General features: G+C 42.5%; 1 protein-coding gene across 20 annotated transcripts in view; it reads left to right on the forward strand.

Moving 5' to 3' along the window:
• LOC137433857 (CLIP-associating protein 2) overlaps positions 1 to 18,058 on the forward strand; it is a 186,780-nt gene that overhangs the window by 166,677 nt on the left and 2,045 nt on the right. For 11 of the 20 annotated variants that reach the window (XM_068126315.2, XM_078783418.1, XM_068126267.2 and 8 more), the window contains 4 exons: positions 2,255 to 2,383; positions 2,547 to 2,753; positions 13,422 to 13,538; positions 17,548 to 17,990. In XM_068126315.2, the coding sequence (XP_067982416.2) occupies positions 2,255 to 2,383; positions 2,547 to 2,753; positions 13,422 to 13,538; positions 17,548 to 17,625 (531 nt within the window). In that variant the 3' untranslated portion in view covers positions 17,626 to 17,990. Of the gene's footprint in view, positions 1 to 21; positions 99 to 2,254; positions 2,384 to 2,546; positions 2,754 to 13,421; positions 13,543 to 17,420; positions 17,993 to 18,058 lie in introns of those variants that run through there. The other 9 variants (XM_078783395.1, XM_078783407.1, XR_013624324.1 and 6 more) reach the window with 6 other exon arrangements.

The following is an 18,058-nucleotide window of genomic DNA, read 5'->3' on the forward strand; positions in this document are numbered from 1 at the left end:
CACTTGCATTATCCTTCTTAGGACCCAAGGCTAACACAGACACAGTAAAGGAATACTGTACGTCGCCTCTGTTTTGAATGAGAACCAGCAGCTGCGCGTACGTACAGTATACTGTATGTACATTTTTATAAGTCTTTAATGTGCTTTTTATTGTATTTTAAATTGTTTTTTAGCTTCTTTTATTGTTAATTTATGTACTATTTTATTTATTTTAAATATATTTTTAAGGATTTTTTTTTTTCACGTCCGTAGGAGTGACGTAAAGTCGCACATAATGACGTTCGCTGAACTGAAATTTACTCTAGAAGAGTGACGTAAAGTCGGATTTGACGTAGGTCGAAATGGCGTAAAACGGGGTATGACTGTGTATATATATATATATATATATATATATATATATACATATATATATATATATATATATATATATATATATATATATATACACAATAATCATGCGATGTAGTGGCTTGTCGAGTATTCCGTGGTCTAGCTAATGGTGGAGGTATACAAGCAGGAAGTTATTGGGAGCAGACACCAATAGTCCGGCAGCTAAGCTAAATATAACATAACAATTATGCATTTTGTGAGGAAAGCACCAAATTTGGCACACTAGTAGACTATCATATTATGAAAGGATCTGGATATTGGGCCATCTCAGATTCAGAGATTTGATTTTTGCAAGATTTGCAGATTTTGCAGATTTGCAAGCTGAGATTGCAACGCCAGGGACGGCCGACTCCTTCCTGCGAGCTGCCCACGTCACCCGCACAAGAAGAGCTCATCAAATCACTGCAGCGGCACTGCACATCCTGCAACACCGTGCGTATGAACGCCACTGTATGACATATGCTGATGATGCAGAAGACCTGCCTGAGTTCGAAGACTGGTGTCACCAGAGATGAGAAGACATTCCCAACTTTCAGTACTGGGCAACTGTGCTGGAACTAGAGATGTTGGTACTGGTCCACGTGCGTTCTCTGCGGCAGGCTTCATTCACGATGTACCTTGATGCCCTGACGGAACTGGTCCCATGGTTCCATGCCTTAGACCACACACACTGTGCCAGGTGGGTCCCTGTTCACCTGAGGGACATGGTTGCACTCGCAATGAAGCACCCAGATGTAGCCAGAGAATTCAGGGCTGGCAACTTCACTGTACAGAAGACGAAGGTGTTCTCTTCGATCCCAATCGAATCGAAATCTTGCAAAAATCAAATCTCTGAATCTGAGATGGCCCAATATCCAGATCTTTTCATAATATGATAGTCTATTAGTGTGCCAAATTTGGTGCTTTCCTCACAAAATGCACAATTGTTGTGCTAAGTTGCCCCACTACAAATTAATACCTGTAGAAAAGACAAAGAGAGCCAACTTTGTGGTGTAAATTGAGCGGGTCGAGTTTTGAGGTCACATTGGGAGAGTTGACAAGTCGGATTGCTTTGGATTCAATTCAGTCCAGTCGGTATGTGGAGTTGGAACCTCCTGATTGCATGTACAATTGTACATATATGTTTAACCTTCGGATTAAATTTTCTTTCATCCTGCTTTTTCTCAATGAAAAAAACCCAAAAAAAAACAACTTTTTTCTCTCTCCATGCCTGGTGTTGGCTTAGCGGTTCGGGTGCCGGTTTGGAATTCTAGGATCCTGGGTTTGAATCCCGGTCGATCGCTGAATTAACACCAGGGGGGTTGACTCAGCCTGTCATCCCTCTGAGGTCGGCAAATTGAGTACCAGTTCACTGGTAATTCCCTGTGTGTCGCAAGAGGCGACTAACAGGGTTGGCGGCAGGAAGGGCATCAGGCCATAAAACATCGCTTCAAAAAGGGGACCACGGTGCCTGAAAAAGGCCCACCCCCCGCTCTGCGGGGAATAATGGCCTCGAAAGGTGGTTCTTCTTCTTCTTCTTCTTCTTCCTGCTTTTTCTCTATGATGTCAGTCTGGATTTATTGAGTTTATTTACCCCTCTTTTTACCAATTTATGTTTAACCAAATTAGAAACGCTTTTCTTTCATGGCTAACAATAAAAAGGACATGAGATTTTAATGAGATCAATGAATAAGGTAGGGATTCATTAAAGAATAAGTGAGGAAAACCTTTGTGACATTAAAAAAAATTCCTTGCATTAACTTTGTCATATAAATTCCCATTGACATTAATGTTTCTGATTACTTTGTTGAATGTTTGAATTCCATTTTATATGGTATTTGTGCTCTTTTCTTTACCTCCATCCATCCCATCGAATCCCCGTCAGGGCTCTGTGCGTTCTCTCACATTGCGCGTTCTCAGTGAAATCCTGCGCAGCCAGCCAGCCTGCTTTCGAAAGTATGCAGAGCTGACAATCATGAAGGTCCTTGAAGCTCATCGGGATCCACAGAAAGAGGTGTTGAAATCTGCCGCCACACAACTATTTTTGAACTCTAAAAAGCTAGGTTTTGAGTTGGTGTTTGATCTTCCTTTGCCGAGTATGTTTTTATTTATTTTAATTTTTTTTGTGATGTGCACTTTCTCCCTTGGTCTTTAACCGCACATATTTGCTCCTATAGGTGGTAAGAGCTGCAGAGGAGACTGCTGGAAGCCTTGCAGCTTCGCTACCACCAGAGCAGAGTCTTAAAGTGCTTTGCCCAGTGGTACAGACTGCCGACTTCCCGATAAACCTTGCTGCCATCAAGATGGAGACGCGCGTTGTGGAGCGCCTCTCACCACCGATCCTTCACACTCTATTACCTTCCATCATCCCTGGCCTACTGCAGGTAGGTAGGGCTTCATGTCCACTTTGTGTTTTTCACATGGATGACAGTGGAGGTAACACAAAAACCATTTTCTCTGGTAAGAATTTTGTAGCAGACATTTTCAGCTGAGGTTTTTAAGAATAGGTTGTGAAGTTCAACAGTTTAGTTGACTATAATATTCCTGAGGTTTTCAATCATGTTGTTTATTCTACTGTCCTGTATCAAAGTACTAATAAGGCCTAAAATTTAGAGCAAGGAGGTCTTAATCACGATTAAACCTTGCATCTTTGTTTGTCTTACATGTGTTAAACTTGTTCGTCCATGTTACACACCAAGCTCTTTAGGAGAAACTGATCCTTTTCAGCGTGTTCCCCAATCCAATTGCACTCCTGTTCAGTTCTGCAAACACTGGCAGCATATTCACTTAACCATCTCTAATCTTCTGTGCGCATTCTCCATCTCTTTCGTCCATCTAGGTCTGCAAGACAACTGTTCACCACCATCTCAGATCATTCCCTATGCAAAACCTTGATTTATTTCTACCCCTGTTTATACCACACCCCCATGCCCACCTCCTTCCAATTTTCCAGTCTTTTCTTCCTGAGAGTTTGTTTCTGTATTCATCTTGTCCACTCTGTGCGTCCTCCCCTACCCCCATTCCTCCCCACTCCCCTTTTTTGTCCAAGTATTCCTCCATTTTGTCCCTCGGACCTGCTGTTGGTGTGTCCCCCCACCCCCCTCCCTCTTTCTGCTTTTCGTTTTGTTCTGTTGAGTCCTGATCCATTCAGTGTTCTAGCTCTTCAACATGCCTTGACTTTGTAAACAAAACAAGACCAAAAGTCGAACAGCGGCGTAGCCGGGCTTGTAAAATATTATAAACCACAAACACACATGATTAGCTTTTTAAACAGTCGCTAATGCTGCTTATCATACTAAAATACGCCATTTGGTGTCTGTCTGATGAATTTTTGACGCCAATACATTCCGTCGTTACTTATCCAATCTCAACCAAACTTGACAGGATGACGAAGGGTTACATAATGAAGGTTGTAGCGCATTCATTTGCCCCCCTCCCCAAAGGGGCTTTCTCCCCCGAGCGGGTTTTCCCCGCCATTGCCGTCAATGAGGTTACGTGTTGAGATGTATATCAATGTTGAATTAGCTTTATAGTGGCGTTTTTCCAAAGAAGATTTAGCGTGGCGTTTTTCCAAACAACAACAACATGCATTTTAAGGCCATTTTCCCTGCTAGAGCGGGGGTTAGCCTTGCGGTCCCCATGACAATCTTCTCCATCTTGCCCTATTTTCTGCATCTCTCCTTGTTAACCCCCTTGCCCGCATTTCTTCTTCCACCATCTTTGGCCAAGTCTTTCTCGGTCTTCCCCGACCTCTACTTCCTTCTACATTAATTTCCATCACTCTTCTCAACCAGTCACTTTCATCCTTCCTCAACACATGACCAAACCATCTCAACCTGTTCCTCTTCACAGCATCAATCACAGGCTCTATTCCCATCATTTTTCGCAATTCATCATTTGTCTTCTTCTCTCTCAACGATACTCCGCACATCCATCGAACCATTCGCATTTCCACCCTTTCCAGCCTTCGTTGCTGCTCTACATTCATTACCCATGTCTCGCTCCCATAAATCATAACACTTCTCACACATGCAGCATACACCTTTCCCTTCAGCTTCAGCGACACTCCCCTCATCATCAGCACGCCACTCAGTTCCCGAAACTTCTTCCATGCACATCTCACTCTAGCAACCGTTGCCGAGTCTGATCCACCTTCTCCATTCAGCATGTCTCCGAGGTAGCAAAGTGTTTTCACACCTTCCAGCTTCACGCCGTCTCCAAGATCCAACTCAACATTTCCTCCATCTGCAGCTCCCTCTGTGCACACCTTACATTTGAATGTAGCTGCCACACTGGTTAATGACCCTCTCAGACCACTACATTTTTGATGAACCCACTCAGCACACATTGTACATTGAATGGAGTTCACTCTGACACCCTTCCTGCACACAGCACATGGCCACTTCCCAGTTCTTTACACCTCACCACATGCTTTACCACTTGCCATCACCTTCGTCTTTCCGATATTCACCTTCAGACCTTTTGTCTCCATACATTCCTTCCACTTGTTCATATTTTCCTTCAGTCCATCCATACTTTCTGCAATCAACACCAGATCATCTGCATACAACAACTCCCAAGGTAAACCCTCCTTTACGTTCTGAGCCAGCACCTCCATCACAGCTACAAATAGTAGTGGACTTAGTACCGACCCCTGATGCACTCCCACCCACCTTCACCTCAAACTCACCACTGTTCCCGTCCTTCGTCCTTACAGCTGTGCGTGCTCTTTTGTACATTGCCATCACTGCTCTGATCAACCATTCCTCCACTCCTAACTTCCTCATTGCCCATGTCAATACTTTGCGTGGAACCCTATCGAATGCTTTCTCCAGATCAACAAACCCAAGAATCAACTTCTTCCTCTGCTCCATGTACTTCTCCTGCAACTGCCTCACAATAAAAAGCGCGTCTGTCGTTCCTCTTCCTGGCATAAATCCAAACTGCATTTCGTCGATCTTCACTTTCTTCCTTATCCTCCTCTCCAACACCCTTTCCAATACCTTCCTACCATGCTCCAATAACTTTATCGCTCGGTACGAGCCACACTCTAGAGGGTCACCTTTCCCCTTGTATAGAGGGACGAGGGTACTCGGTTCCCAATCCACTGGGATGCGACCTTCTTTCCCCGTTTTTCCAAAGACGATTTTAAAAACAAAATTAATGACAATCGCATATTGTTAATGTTATTACAAAACAATATTAATACTGATAATGTCCCACTTCCCCAAGGCGTTTTTCCTGCAGTGATAACGTGTATAAATAGCTTATAGTTATAATGGCGTTTCCATGGGAGCAACGGCTTCTACAGGAAGTAAAAATATTATAAACCACAAACACATATGCTTAGCTTTATAAACAGTCGCCAATGCTCTTTATAACACTAAATGAAGACATTTGGAGGAATCCCGACATCCGTGAAGTAAGGTTTACTTACAGAACTGAGCGAAGATCTACTGTACGCTATATAACCCACAAATGTTGGTTTAATAACATGGCCCTTTCTGCCGCTACCATGGCATTTTTTCGTAGCGAACTTTTGAAACTCGCTCCTGCTGTTTGATACGAAACTGAAAGAGAGGAATACCGGGGTGTGCTCCTTTACCAAGCAGCTGGCTTGCGCTTGCCAAGCCCGCCGTTCCTTAACGGTTTTGAATGCAATGCTTGCTCGAATGCTTAAACCACTTGGCGATCTCTCCACAAGAAACTTGGTAACATGAACACACCCAATGTTCTTGAGACCCAACCATAGATCGACTGTAATCTATATACCCCAAAGAGGAATGACCCTTCTTGCCGCTGCCGTAGTGAGCGGGTGTACTAGTAACATTAAACAAATTTTTTTGGAGGAATTCCGACACCCGTGAGGTACGTTTTACTTACAGAACTGAGTGAAGATCTACCGTAATCTAGATACCCCACAAGGGTTGGAGGTGTGCTCATTTACCAAGCAGCTAGCTAGCACATGCCAAGCCAGCCGTTCCTTAACGGTTTTGAATGGAGTGCTTGCTCGAATGCTTAAACCACTTGGCGATCTCTCCACAATAAACCTGGTAAATGAACACACACCCAATGTTCTTGACCCGACCATATATCGACTGTAATCTATATACCCCAAAGAGGAATGACGCTTCCTGCAGCTCCCGTAGTGAGCGGGTGTACTCGTAAATTAAAATGTCAGTAGGTGGAGTTAGCCGTCGTAATGACATCATAAACATAATGACGTAACGGACACAAAACTGCCGCTACTTTAATATGTAGAAGATGATATAATTTAACATCCAGTACGTTTGCAGTCACTACGAAGGGATTAGTGTTTCGATTAGATTGACTTTAATATTAAGGTTACGTTATCATTGTTTCAAAAATGATATTTCCATTAAAAAACCGAGGCTAATTCCTTACTTTTATTCTCCGTTAATACTGCGGTTATTAATATTAGTGCCGAACACCGCTTATCACTGATTCATGAACCATACACAGCTTCATTCCATTAACTTTGTACTCATGACATTGGGATTAAAGTAGTATGGTTATATTTACTATATTATTATTACGAAAACGATACTACTGAAACGATACATTACTGTATTAAGAAACCTGGACTTAATTTGTCCGAAGTGGTCCGAAGATGAGGCATAACTCCTCAGGCCTATACGTACCGTATTGATGGAAGAGCCGTAACGTCTATGCTTTCGATATTTCATGGTCATTTTAACAATCGGTTTGTTTGTGTTTCACACTGAATGAAAAACGTAAATGTAGAGCATGGCGATTGTGATGTATGACAGGTTCGACGATATGTTCGGCCTGAATAGCATATAAATCAAAATGGCAGTGTGCGGAGTCAGCCGCCGCACCGCCGTAATGACATCAGACGTAATCACATCACCGTGTCATGTGACCAGACCCTCAGCTCTGATTGGTATACGTTTGAGGGGACATACATACATACATGCATACATACGGACAGACAAACACTGTTCTAGACGGCTTTGCCCAATGGGCTACTCCGTAAAAATTTCAAGAGAAAATTATTTGAAAAGTAGCAGTTTTAAAATGTTTGTCTTTTATCATCAGCACTATTCCTGTAATCCATTGTTCTTACACATCCCTAATATTGCTGTTGATGCATATAACATTGGCACTACTACATGTAAACCCACAGGGTAATATAGAAGGGGGACTGCAACAGTTTTCCGCTTTTTAAAAAGTTTTCGAGCAAAAAAAACATGACTTCTATTTCAATGGTATCAGAAAACGCACTTACGACTTAGAAAAATGTGACATTGGATAGAAACTTCATGGACGATAGAAAAGGAACTAACAATTGTGCCAAGTTTTGCTGCTACAGAAAAACCATTCCTTCATGGTTGAGTTAAAAACTTTTTCACTGATGGCAGTGGGTGAATCACATTCAACTGTTTACGATGGAGAGGAGTAAAGAATAAAAGTCATTTCACACATGCCGGAGCCATCTCCCCTCCCACCAACTCCCTCTCCTTCCACACGACTATATCATCTCCCAACCTTCTCATATATCCTATCCCACCTTTATCCTACGTACAGTGCATTCAGAAAGTATTCAGACCCCTTCACTTTTTTCACATTTTGTTATGTTGCAGCCTTATGCTGAAATCGTTTAAATTCAATTTTCCCTCATCAATCTACACTCAATACCCCATAATGACAAAAAGAAAACAGGATTTTAGAAAGTTTTGCAAATTTATTAAAAAGAAAAAACGGAAATATCACATTGACATAAGTATTCAGACCCTTTGCTATGACACTTGAAATTTAGCTCAGGTGCCTCCCATTTCTCTTGATCATCTTTGAGATGTTTCTACACCTTGATTGGAGTCCACCTGTGATAAATTCAATTGATTGGACATGATTTGGAAAGGCACACACCTTTCCACCATCTCGCATACATGACATACGTAATTAATATACAGGATGCAACCGACATTCATAGTATGTAACTAATACATATAAAATCACATGGCTTCACCGCCTCACGGCTTCACGGACCGTGTTTTGGGTTTTATATATGTTAAGAAGAAGAAGACGTTTTGGTCACAAACATACCTACATGCATACATACATACAGTCACGTGAAAAAGTAAGTACACCCCATGTAAAGTTTTGACCTTTTCAACATATTTCAACATACAGCTATTTGATCTTCATTTCAACAATATTGATAGATAAAGGTGATATAATATAATAAATATCATGAAACATTTACATTTTGTAGTCCATTGTATAATTTAAATAGACATAAATGCAAATTTTGCATGTGGAAAAAGTAAGTACACCCCTACATTTATCACTACTTCAAATACCTAAAATTAGAATCAGGTGCACCAGCTCAGGTGCAAATGATTAGAACATCATTAGAGAGGATCTCAGAGGAACCTGTCTTATTTAAACCTCAGACATTGTTTGGTTTGCTCTTTGTTGTTGAAGTGTGTGGCGTCACCATGCCTACATCAAAAGAGTTCTCTGAGGCCTTCAGAAAGGCTATAGATACCTACGAGTCTGGGAAGGGATTTAAAAAAGATCTCCAAACAATGAATTTGAAATCAATCATTCGACTGTCGGGAAGATCATCTACAAGTGGAGAAGATTCCAAACAACTGCCAACTTTTGCAGGCCAGGCCGCCCCAGCAAGTGCAGCCCGAGAGCAGACCGCAGGATGCTGAAAGAAGTCTCTAAGAACCCCCAGAATGTCATCACGGGACCGACAGATAGCTCTTTCCACTGTTGATGTCAAAATGCACACGTCTACCATTAGAAAGAGGCTGCACAAATTTGATCTACATGGGAGGTGTGCCAGGAGGAAACCTTTGCTGTCCAGAAAGAACATCAGGGCAAGACTAAAGTTTGCCAATGAACACCGAGGCAAAGACCAGCACTTCTGGAACAATGTGCTCTGGACAGATGAGTGAAAAGTAGAGCTATTTGTCCACAGTACCAGAAGACATGTTTGGCGAAAACCAAAGACAGCATTTGACCAGGAGAACCTGATACCAACTGTAAAGCATGGTGGTGGAAATATTATGGTTTGGGGCAGCTTTGCTGCATCAGGGCCTGGGCAGCTCACCATCATAGAATCCACTATGAATTCTTCATTGTACCAGAGGGTGCTTGAGGATAATGTGAGGCCATCTGTCGGAAAGTTGAAGCTCAACAGAAGGTGGACCTTGCAACATGACAATGACCCTAAACATACCAGAAAATCCACCAAGGAATGGCTGAAAAGAAAGAAATGGAGGGTTCTGGAATGGCCAAGTCAAAGCCCGGATCTAAATCCCATCGAGATGTTGTGGGGGGATTTGAAACGAGCTGTGCATTCAAGAAACCCCTCAAACATTGCACAGCTGAAAGAATTCTGCATGGAGGAGTGGGCAAAAATTTCTCCCCATCGATGTCAGAGACTGGTAGACAGTTATAAGAAACGCTTACTTGAGGTTGTTTCTGCCAAAGGGGGTAAAACCACCTATTAGAGCCAAGGGTGTACTTACTTTTTCCACATGCGAAATTTGCATTTATGTTTATTTAAATTATACAATGGACTACAAAATGTAAACGTTTCATGATATTTGTTATATTATATCACCTTTATCTATCAATATTGTTTAAATGAAGATCAAATAGCTGTATGCTGAAATATGTTGAAAAAGTCAAAACTTTCCAAGGGGTGTGTTTGGCGTTTGGCGTTCTTACCTTTTCACGTGACTGGACATGTGTTCAACGTGTGGCCCTGAATGTAATTCTCTCATATTCCCTTCCTGTCCAGGCTGGAGCTCCTCAAAGCAGTGTTTTGGGCCCTGTGCTTTTTTTTTGGTATTCATTAATGATCACTCTGACTCTGGAAAATCCTCTCTACCTCTTTGCTGATGACTCCACTCTCTGCCGCTCCATATCTCAATCCTCAGATCGGCAGACTGCAGCCTCGTCGCTCTCTGCAGACCTGGACAAAATCACAAACTGTTCAAACAAGTGGAACATGTGATTCAATCCTGACAAATCTCACATTCTTACTATGTCTCTCCGAAAAGACCAATTGGACAACCCTCCCATCCACTTTCTCAACAATCCTCTCAAAGAAGTTCTCTCACTCAAGCTTTTGGGTCTCACTATCTGCCATGATCTTTCCTGGAAAAACCACATTTCCAAGCTGGCCTCCAAAGCCAGTCGCCGACTGGGCATCCTCCATCGTGTGAAGTCTTTTCTGAGCTTCTCATCACATGCAAGGCTTTCATCCGCAGCTTGACAGAGTACCTCTCTCCCCTCTGGGCTGGTGCTCCTGCCTCTCACCTCGCTCAGCTTCATGTTGAAGAAACCAAAGCTTTCAGAATCATTGGAATCTCCCACGATGAAGCTGATTGTGAAGTCCTTTCTCTCTCTCTCTCTCTCACCGCAGGCAGGTTGGTGGACTTTCTGTCTTCAACCGTCTCCTCTCTGGATTTGCTCCCCCTGCTCTGTCTGTACTCTGTCTCACAAATATTCCTGCAGGACGCACAAGATCTGCCGGCAACCCTCTTCTGGTTAAATTGCAAAAATCAAGACTCTGCTCACCTTCACTCCTTCATTCCTCTTTTCTCCGCGTCTGGAACAAACTCACCCACTCCCTTCAATCCCACTCCTCCCTCCAGGTCTTTAAAACAGCTGTTCACCACCATCTCTTACCTTCCCCCATCCAAAACCTTGATCTTTTCTACCCCCATTAATTCACTCCAGATCCACCTCTTTCAATCCCCAACTGCATTCCTGAAATTCATCGTAGTGTCCATATGCTTTTACCGTGTACCCCCCCCCCTCCCCAGCCCTCTCCCTTCCACAGATCTACCGACGTCCCTGTTCTCTACTGTTGTTGTGCTTGTGTGCTTCCCTCTCTCTCCCCTCTTGGCTCCCTCCCCTTCGTTGTATGTTTCCCGGTACACTCGGACACACAAATTACTCAGCATCACTGGAAGAATTTTGCTGTCGAGTCGCAAAATTGAGATTTTGGAATTATAATCAACACTTCGCAAAACAAAGTCACCGTCACACTGTGATAACTTTACAAAGCCAAATAGTCGAAAAATATACAAGAATAGCATAAAGACAAAAGTAGGCAAAAGACAAAAATGGCGAATGGCAAAAATACATGTCGTATCTCGTACAAAACCAGCGCTATTCTCCTCCGGAGACCACCCACATCAGCATAGCCTCACACGCTGCCTCGTGTACGAGCTTCGCAAACAATGGCCGACACTCTTCAATCTCAAACGGGTTGTGTTACAACGCCCACACAGTTTACGTAACTTCCGCTCCCAATCCCCGTGGCCCACACCATCTCTCGCAGAATCATGTTACCTTCCGGCGCGTATTTGTTTTTACCACCTGGTTACATGTTTTATGTGTCTGTGCATGTTTTCATATTTAATGTGTTGGCCCTTACACGAGCCTCGATTCTGTATACAAAAAAAACCCAAAAAAAACAAAAAACATACATAACCATATATGTTTGCCCCATTATAATAAGACTAGCAGAAGTACCCGGCATTTCCGGGTGGGGGAGGGGAGGGGGAAGAGGAGGGGAGGGGAACGGGGGGGAGGGGAGGAGAGGGGGGAGAGTGGGGGAGGGGAGAAGAGGGGGGGGAAGTACCCTGCATTCTGTGTATAAATGTGAGGGAGAAGAGGGGGGAGGGGGAGGGATGGGAGAGGAGAGGGGGAGGGGAGGAGAGGGGGAAAAGGGAGGGGGAGGGGGAAAAGGGAGGAGGAGGGGAGATGGGGTGGGGGTAGGGTGGAGGGGGAGGGGAGGACAGAGGGGGAAGGGGGAGGGAAGGGGAGGGCCAGTCAACAATGACGTTGCAGTTCTCATGGTCGGAGAGCAGCACAACAATCGCGACATCGTCCTGAATCTTCGCAACAGCACGAAGCGTATTTTGGAGACTCACCGATCCTGTGACGCCCTCCAGTACTGGCGTTGCCGGGTGGGGGAAGGGAGACCTGTACATTCCCAACCCGTACATTCGCCCTCTCGACTCAAGCTCACTCGGACAAAAGCCTCGCACAAATTACACCGTGAAGGCCCAATGGCCATGTCTATGCCACAAATCAAGTACGTGAGCGAGTCGGGCGCACTGAATTGAAAATATATAGAACGCTCATACTCCGTGAAAAGTGAAGCCAACTGGCGGCGGGGATGGAACATCACGTGATCGCTCTGAGCGAATCAGTGTGCTGCTCTGCCACCGGTCAGAATCCATGTATAATATTCCTCGCTGAAAAAAAATCTATGTGAAACATGCTACTATCTATGCTAAATCATGCTAAATCATGCTAAATGCTAATCATGCTAAAATCTATGCTACTTGCTGTGAGTTTATGGCGGCAAGGAACATCACGTGATCGCGTCACGAACATCATTCGTGATCACGTCATCACGTGATCGTGATCGTCATCAATGAGCGCGATTGAGCGAATCAGCGCGCTGCTCTGCCACCGATTCAGATTCCGTGTATAATATTCCTCGCTGAAAAAAAATATGGATCTAAAGATGAAAGGAAAAAAAACCTATGTGGTGTGAATGGCAATGTTCCTCGCTGAAATGTGAAAAAACGCAATCGCTTTTCGCTCTGAAATACGTGCGAACGCGTAACTGAGTTAATGGCGGCAAGGAATATCACGTGATCGCTCTGAGCGAATCAGCGCGCTGCTCTGCCACCGGTCAGATTCCATGCATAATATTCCTCGCTGAAATGCGCTGAGGTAAAAATATGGTAAAAAAATATTATGAAATAATTTTTTTTAGGTCGGCCATGTTCTTCCCAGGCTCAATGGCCATGTCTATGCCAAATATCAAGTACGTGAGCCTCTCCATTTAGGAGTCTATCGGTAACATTACACACACACACACACACACACACACACACAAACTGTGTTTTATATATATATATTTAAATCAACTTATTTAATCAACTCAAAGCTGGTGTGTCAATTTAAACTCGTGTCTGTTTTAATTGCCGTATTTAAGTGTGTGTGCGTGTGTGCGTTCACAGGGATATGACAATGCGGAGAGCAGTGTACGGAAGGCCTGCGTATTCTGCCTTGTGGCAATTCATTCTGCGATCGGGGATGAGCTGAATCCATTCCTCGCACATCTTTCTGGGAGCAAGGTCTGTAAGTTACCCATGTGTAAAATTAATAAGTACCTTATCCTTACCCACTAACCTTTGAAAGCAAGGCGGGATATTACCTCCAACGCACCAGCACAATTCAAATTGGCGATTTCATGCCTCTGCAGCCCAAGGCCAGAGGCATTGTTTTCGGGTTGTCCATCTGCCCGTCCGTTATTGGGTTGTTGTTTTTTGTTTCCATAATAACTTGTGAACCACTGAAAGAATTTCAACCAAACTTGGCAAAAGTAAAGACTATATTCAACAGATGAACTGATCCGATTTGAGTTCAAAAAGTCAAAGATCTAACACCATGTGTCTTGTAATTGAATGTCTTTGTTACCGTGGTAATGTGTGAACCACTGAAGGGATTTCGACCAAAATTTGCACAAGTTTAGGAATAGGAGGAACAACTTAATTTCAATTGAATGTTATATTTTGAACATGAATCGGATAACGAACCTGTAGTTTAGCAGTACTTTACCTCTGAGTTTGACTCGATCACATATGTGCAGAGAGGGGTGAGATTATTTTTAAGTAGAGAAGCCAATTCAATATTTGGCTATGTCCGTCCATCGTTCAAAACGAAGAACAACCTTTCTAACTCACCATGTTTAATTCTAAAGGGTAATTTTAATGGGTTATAAAGGGTAATTATTTTACAAAAAGGTTACAAAGGGTAATTCTAAAGGGTTTTTTTTTCATTTCTAGAACTTGCCTATTTCATCTATCTATAATTCCAGCAATCTCTGTGTGTCTGTCTGTGTGTCTGTGTGTCTGTGTGTTTGTCTGTGACCGCTGTTTCTCGACAACCACGGGTCCGATATACTTGAAACTTGCCAGGTATATTGCTGGGGACCCGAGGATGTGCCTTTTCAAGGTTTGAAATTAATCGGACAAGTACCTACCGAGATATGTCCAAAAAACGCTTCAACCAATCAGAGAGCAGCGAGCTATCACGTGTGCCGAACCGTTAATGCAATGCAAGCGTTAATGCGTTAATGCAAGGCTTTTCTTTTTTTCCCTCTTCTCTTTCTACTTTTCCTTGCGATTAAATTGCAAACAGCCAAAATACGTTGGCGCTAATTGAATAATTGGCCATTAACACTAAAATAATCGTAACTGCGATATGCCAACTTCCGGACAGTGCAGCCTTCCATGTTGTTGTTGTTTGCAGCAGCTGTTTGCAGCAAGGCAAGGCTTTTCTTTTTTCCCCTCTTTTCAAACTGCGATTAAATTAAAACGATTCATCCTAACTGCGATTTGCGAACTTCCGGACAGTGACGACTTATCTTCCGGCAGCCAATCACAGAACGCTCTGTTGCGTAGGCGTGGCCGATGTGAGACGAGCGGAGCTGAGCGCGTTACGAGCTGACCGCCATTACGGTACGTAATTCGATTTCTTATGCGCATTATTTCTCCCAATTCAGTCAGAGCGAAGGGCGGAAGCGAAGAGCGTTGCTTTTTTTGTTTACGGGCGTACGGGCGGGGTAGAGCGTACGGGTAGCGTTTTTTTTTTTTTTTGGCCACGGAACGGGCACCCACGTACGGGCAATGCCCTAGTATTATAAAATACCAAACTGAACCGCTCCCTTTGGACACGGCTGTGATTAAAAAGAATTTTTTTTAGTCTGTCTGTCTGTCTGGCCGTCAGTCAAATAAAATCGTTCCAAACATGAAACTTACTGTTTTGAAGGACGTCATAAAGGACACAAACAGCAGGCTGAAGAACTAATGTAATGTGTTAAAATAAGGTGGTGTGAAAGACTGTGTCCACGGTGGTAAACTTCCTGATTTTTTTTTTTTTTACATACGACCTTTAAAATATTTATTTTATTTCAATTTAAGTTGAACGTTGTAGAACACAAATCACCTTCTTGCTGCTTCCAAAAAACATCCAGTTTTGCAATACTTGGACATGTTAAATAAGGTGGTGTACAAGACACTGCGTCAATGGCGGTAAACTTCAGGGTTTTTTTTATACTACCTTTAAAATCACTATTTTATCTCAATTGACTTGTAGACTTTAACACTGCATGGGGTAAGCTATTCTATGAACACTAGTTTTTGCTGTGTTGGTTTATAATAATCCCTGTTGCGATCATTAACCTCTTCCACTTGACAGAAGTGTGGTGTTTTTCCGCCCAGTAAATATTCTCCTCAAAGCAATCGGCAACCAGCACTCGCTTAAGCTGCTGCTATCCACACGTCTTTCTGAATTCTTGTTTTCATGTTTTGCCAAGGTATTTTTTTGTTTTGTTTTTTAACTTGAGATTATTTGCAAAATCGCAAGTATATTGTTCGCAGTTCACAAGGTTAAGATTCGCAAGATTCGCAAGTTCATTGGTTAGTCTCGTCTGTTGGTTTGTTTGGTTGGTTTGTTTGGCTGTATGTCAATCGCCTACAGGTTACAATTTTATTCCGATCTTCACGAAACCTTACCACCTGGTAGAGGTGGTCACATGCTCAAGGCATGTTCTTTTTGAGGTCAATCTGTCAAAGGGTCAAGGTAACAAATCGCCAATTTTCATCTTATTGACTTGATAGATATATAAAGTCAATAAGATATATACTGTGTATGAATATAACCGAAAAACACGTGTGGACGGTGAGGCCTCTTTGAGGTGAAGCCTCTGTTGACCCACACATGTCTATCAATTACATATTATTGGAGCATGACTACGTATATTAATTACTTCTATTAATTATGTACTATTGGAATGTACCTTTTAGACCCTTTAGACCCCTTTAGACCTCAAAAACAAAAAGGCTACTAGCTTTTCATTGGTGAACCAATTCAGTGATCTAATATGCAAATTCTGTTCAACTTTCAAGGCAATCGGATGAAAGTTGACGATTTTATGTCACCATGCTACTTGACCTTTTGACCTCAAAAACAACAGGCTTCAGTGACCCAATATGCAAACTCAGTTCAAATTTCAAGTCAATCGGTTGAAGGTTCAAGTCAATTGCAGCCTTTGCCTTTTGACCTCAAAAACCATATGCAAATGATGTTCAAACTAGCAGAGTAGCCACTTTCTGAAAAAAGCATGATCCAAAGAGTGTGTAAGTGGTCTAAAAGTCGAATGCATCAACGGGTCTAAAGCGTCTAAGACCTTGTGTCCTTTCATTGAATAGCTTTGTTACCATTATAATGTGGAACGGAACTATTGAAGGGATTTCAAGCAAAATTTGCACAAGTTTAGGAATAGGACTGGTCCCAAAACACTACCTTCGGGGCACTCCAGCCTTGCCAGTGAGAGGAAACGCATAAAATCGTCAATCTTTATCCGATTGACTTGAAATTTGAACAGGGTTTGCATATTTGGTCGCGGAATCTTATTGCTTGAGGTCAAAAGGTCAAGGTCACAAAATCGTCTGTTTTCATCCGATTGACTTGAAATTTGAACAGAATTTGCTTAGTGGGTCACGGCCTTGGTTCACCAATCAAAATCTGGAAGTTTATTGCTTTTTAAGGCCCAGGTGACAAGGACGCGCAGTGACTGATTTTGCAAGTACCAGTCTATGACCACGTGTTTTGGTATTTATGGACTGTGAGGCTGTGACTTTAAACATCTTGATGGAGTTGCATGAGGGATTCCTGTAAAACACAAGAAATAAGTGTGTGTGTGTGTGTGTGTGTGTGTGTGTGTGTGTGTGTGTGTGTGTGTGTGTGTGTGTGTGTGTGTGTGTGTGTGTGTGTGTGTTTGTTTGACTGGCATATCATAAATGAACTATAGAAGCTGCATTAAATTTGTTGCAAAATCATGCTCGGTCACAAATGCTTATTATATTTAAGATTGTTCAAATCGAACAACAGACTCTCCAATGTATTGATTCTGCTGAACCTGTTGTCCACTCTTCATCTTGTATATTTTTCAGTGCATGCTTGACATCCTAATGGTGGAAGATGTGCTCCTCTTGAGACATTAGGCCCGAATCACATTACCCGCATCATGTGATCTGTTTATCAACATGTCACATCCACTTTTCCAAAACCTGACCCCAGATCAAACTTCTAAACCTGTACATCAAGCGAGCAGAGTCGAGCATCCCATCGAGTAATGCAGGACTTCCTGGGCATTGATGTCCTGTCATTGCTTCCCCACCCACACCCGTTTAGTATTGCACCTTTTACGCGTCAGCGTTTCCAACTGTCTTTCACTCCTTAAAGGGCAATACAACCTTTAAACGCATTTCCTCCCAGGCCTACCTTGTTTTCCACTTTCTCGGATTTTCCCCCCATTCCCAGACTTTATTATCTATTGCATTCCACACTACACCCGAAAGCTCAATGTACAGTGCCGTTCGACTGCCTCAAACACTTTTACGCATCCATATGTTCATGACCACGACCATACAAAAAGCAGTAAACATGTTCATGACAATACAATTTATTTGGCTTTTGAAATATATATATATATATATATATATATATATATGTATGTATGTATATATATATATATATATATATATATATATATATATATATATATATATATATATATATATATATATAT

Source organism: Myxine glutinosa, chromosome 1 (genome assembly GCF_964187855.1).
Source record: "Myxine glutinosa chromosome 1, kmMyxGlut1.1, whole genome shotgun sequence".
NCBI classification, from domain to species: domain Eukaryota; kingdom Metazoa; phylum Chordata; class Myxini; order Myxiniformes; family Myxinidae; genus Myxine; species Myxine glutinosa.